We start from the raw sequence: 3,484 nt of genomic DNA, 5'->3' as shown, positions 1-3,484 counted from the left end.
CTATTTTCGATTCTCTTGACTTCGTTTGAATTCCAAACTTCCTTTTTTAAATTGCAATCTCTAAATCCCAAAACGTAAATTAAAATTTAAGTTCACAATGTCTAAATTCTCATAGACGTGAATTTTGAATAATTTCAAAATTTTGTGATATTTTTGGGTTGGATTTAGATATAATTGAAATTGAGATGAAATTTATTTGTTTTAACTTATAATTTAAAAAATTATTTTTAAAAATCCAAGTTATTAAAAAATAGTAAACTTTCATCATATAAAATATTAAATTAGTCCATTACATGTCTTATTTTATGCATATATATATTTATATAAATTATTTTTTAAAAAATTTATTAAATCGAGATTGAATCGATCCGACCGGTTAAATCTCGACCCTTTCACTTTACCGGTTCAATTAACGATCCGATTTTTAAAACATTGCTTATTCCCATTGTTGGGGGGAGGGGGGTACAAAACCTCCCAATCAAACGGTGGTTAAAAAATAAATTGAGTCACGTGGTGTGCACGGGGAACGAGAACGACGGAAATGGTCTTGGAAACCACCGGTGTCCTTATCTAGTAGTTAGATAACATCCTATAAGCGTAAATCACAAGTCCAAATACTTGCCTCCGTCTCCGTTTCTCCTTCCATCAATTCCAACAATGGACTCATCCCCATCAACCGAGGTGCTTCACGACTCCTATCCCTACTTTCGTGTATACAAGGATGGCCGGATCGAGAAATTTGCAGAGTTCCCCTACACCCCGCCTTCAGAGGATCCCCAAACAGGCGTCAAATCCAAAGATATCCTTATTCCACCAGAGAATAACGTTTCAGTCCGCCTTTACCTTCCCAGAACCACCACTCCTGATGAAAAGCTTCCCATCATAATCTACATCCACGGAGGTGCTTTTGTGATTGAATCAGCATTTTCTCCTCTATACCATCCCTACCTTAACTCCCTAGCAGCTGAAGCCAAGGCGATTGCTGTTTCCATCGAGTACAGACTAGCCCCGGAGCATCCTATCCCCGCATGCTATGATGATTCTTGGATAGCATTCGAATGGGTTCTTGCACATGCTAGTTCTGCACAGGGTCCTGAAGCGTGGATCAATAACCATGCCGATTTTGCTAGAATCTTTTTGGCAGGTGACAGTGCTGGAGCTAATATTGCACATGATGTAATGGTCAGGGCCAGTGAAAAAATTGGACCAGGGGATGAAGTAAAGATCGCGGGGATGATTTTGGTGCATCCCTTTTTTGGTGATGGTAAGCCTGATAAGATTTTCTCCAGCATAGCCCCAGATAGCAGCATCAGCTGTGATGATCCCCGGTTGCATCCTATGGCGCATCCTGATCTGTTGTCGAGGCTTGTTTGCAAAAGGGTCCTGGTTTTAACAGCGGAGAAGGATTTCATAAGAGAGAGAAGTTTGCTTTACTACAGCGCATTGAAGAAAAGTAGATGGGATGGAGAATTGGAAATGATGGAGACTGAAGAGGAGGGACATTGCTTTCATCTGCCTAACCCCACTTCTGAGCGTGCCAGGGTTTTGATGAAACGAATTGTTACGTTTATCAATCAGGACCCCTCGTAAAGGATCTCCCACCAAGAGATCTATTTTCAATCATTGAAGAAAATAAAAAGGAGAGATAGAAGCTATAGCTCTCCCTCCTTTAGTAGAAGTTTAAGAGATTTGCCGAACTCCAACTCCAATTTCATAACTTTTGTCTCACTTTCTGTAATGTTCTTGTAGTAGAAATTTCTTTTATTATTTTACTTTTTTTTCATATATTGTTTTTTGATTTGTTGTAGTTTGCTTTTTATCATATATATATATGTATATATATTTTTTCTTTTTTCGTTGTTAAGCGACATAGAAGATTTGTTGTGACCGACATAGGTGAAGTGCATGTGTGGATGTGTAAATAATTAGACATTAACTTCCATTCCAAGAGGAAAAGCCTTTAACCACTCGACTCTATTGTAGTAATCTAGCTGTTGTGACTTGTGGACATCTTTGTCATTTCCCATTTTATTTCTTTAAAAAATGCCAAAATACCCCACAAATTTTTTTTAAAATTTTTTTTTCCTATTATAAGGTAGGTCAAAGATGAAAGAATCTTGTTGCCCTTCTTTGACTTTCCTCTTATGAAGGTTGTCGTTTCAGTTCACAAATTCTCTGGCTACAAATTAAGAGGCCCTGGAATATTGAATCAGAAAACGTATACAACAAGAAGTGGAAAAGCATGCCACAGGAGATACAAAACAAAAGGCACAGTCAATATAATTACACAATGCCCAGCCCCCTTGGCCTAACTATAGGAGCAAAATTCTTCATTGTTTTCGCCACTGAAGTTGATTAATTACAGAACACAAAAGAAGTGGCCATTCATTAACCATTCCCCTATTACTGCTATATACTAGAGGTCAAAAGAAGTACATAGAAACTCAGCCAAAGAGAGAAAGAGATTGACAAACTCAATTCTCAATTATCACCCTTGCCTAAAACTCAAAATATACATAGTTGTGACTAAACACCACAAGATTTTTCACCAGTTTTCTCCATGTTGCAGATATTCCCACTTAAAATCATGATCACCACAATCCAGGAGAAGCCATCTTCATCATCTGCTTAGAAGAGGGAACCACCGCTCTCTCAAGCCAGATTGGTAAGAAACCATGAAGAGAAGAATCACAAGAAGCAGACCAACACCCCATGGAGTTCCACCAGCCCTGTGAAGTGAGTCTTGATCAGGAATTGGTAAATAAATCCAAGACCAGTCAAACGAAGAAAGTAGGTGCATCGCTAGAAGAAGTAGTAAAGGAGAAACCACGAGGATCAACTTAACCTGATCAAACAAGGGTTCGAAGATATTCTCATAGTTGATGTACCATGTGACACTAACAAAGGTGAACAATATCAGAAGGAAGAAACAAAGGTGTAGTGGCAAAGTGGGCTGAGAATAAGATGAAGAAGAATAGTTATCAGCCATTTTTCCAGCCAATTTAGTCTTAGCAAAGCTTAAGGATAAAAGGGTTTGGAGATTATTTGCTGACTGAGCTAGGTGAAGTGTGTGTGACAGTTGGGATGTGAAGAGTGAAGATCTGTCGAGCTTTGAACACTGTTTATATAGCAACTCAGGAGTTGTTTCTTTTTTTTTTTTTTTTTTTTGTCAAAACTGAGGAGTTGCTTAGCTATGCCAACAATTCAATTTTCTTTAATTGCATAATCCAAGAAGCCCACTTGAGAAGCCGGAAAAAATAATGGAAAAATAAGCTTTGGGTTGGTTTTACTTTGGATGCAATATAGGATCCTTCGCTTTAGTTTGCCAACATGATGTACAGCGGAAATGGCCGGTGAGATTGTATGATTTGGACTTTAGATTCGCACAGTTGGAAAAAGTTTTAACTGCTGAGGAGCTGGCATCTGTCACCGGCCAGGACCAGATCTTGAGTGATAGATGGCCCCAGTGTCTATAATTTAGTTG

The 3,484-nt window shown here is 38.4% G+C and overlaps 1 protein-coding gene and 1 long non-coding RNA gene across 2 annotated transcripts; one reads left to right on the top strand and one right to left on the bottom strand.

Moving 5' to 3' along the window:
• The first annotated feature begins 579 nt into the window (after window positions 1-579).
• On the top strand, window positions 580-1,785 carry LOC113726962 (probable carboxylesterase 1). The gene has a single exon (XM_027250885.2). It carries the CDS (start codon window positions 658-660, stop codon window positions 1,588-1,590), a length of 933 nt encoding a protein of 310 aa, XP_027106686.1. The 5' UTR covers window positions 580-657; the 3' UTR covers window positions 1,591-1,785.
• A 470-nt stretch (window positions 1,786-2,255) lies between these two features.
• LOC113726963 (uncharacterized) lies at window positions 2,256-3,185 on the bottom strand. Its single transcript, XR_003457657.2, has 2 exons — window positions 2,846-3,185; window positions 2,256-2,729 (listed from the first exon to the last, which is right to left on the bottom strand). It is a non-coding gene; the product is annotated as an uncharacterized lncRNA (long non-coding RNA).
• Between the last annotated feature and the right edge of the window lie 299 nt (window positions 3,186-3,484).

Source organism: Coffea arabica, chromosome 2c (assembly GCF_036785885.1).
Source record: "Coffea arabica cultivar ET-39 chromosome 2c, Coffea Arabica ET-39 HiFi, whole genome shotgun sequence".
In the NCBI taxonomy this organism is placed as follows: Eukaryota; Viridiplantae; Streptophyta; class Magnoliopsida; order Gentianales; family Rubiaceae; genus Coffea; species Coffea arabica.
The sequence above is the reverse complement of the archived record's forward strand: the minus strand, read 5'-3'. Positions and strand labels throughout refer to the sequence as shown.

Coding starts and splice junctions, on each gene's coding strand:
- LOC113726962 (XM_027250885.2), top strand. CDS start 658: ATGGACTCATCCCCATCAACCGAGGTGCTTCACGACTCCTATCCCTAC.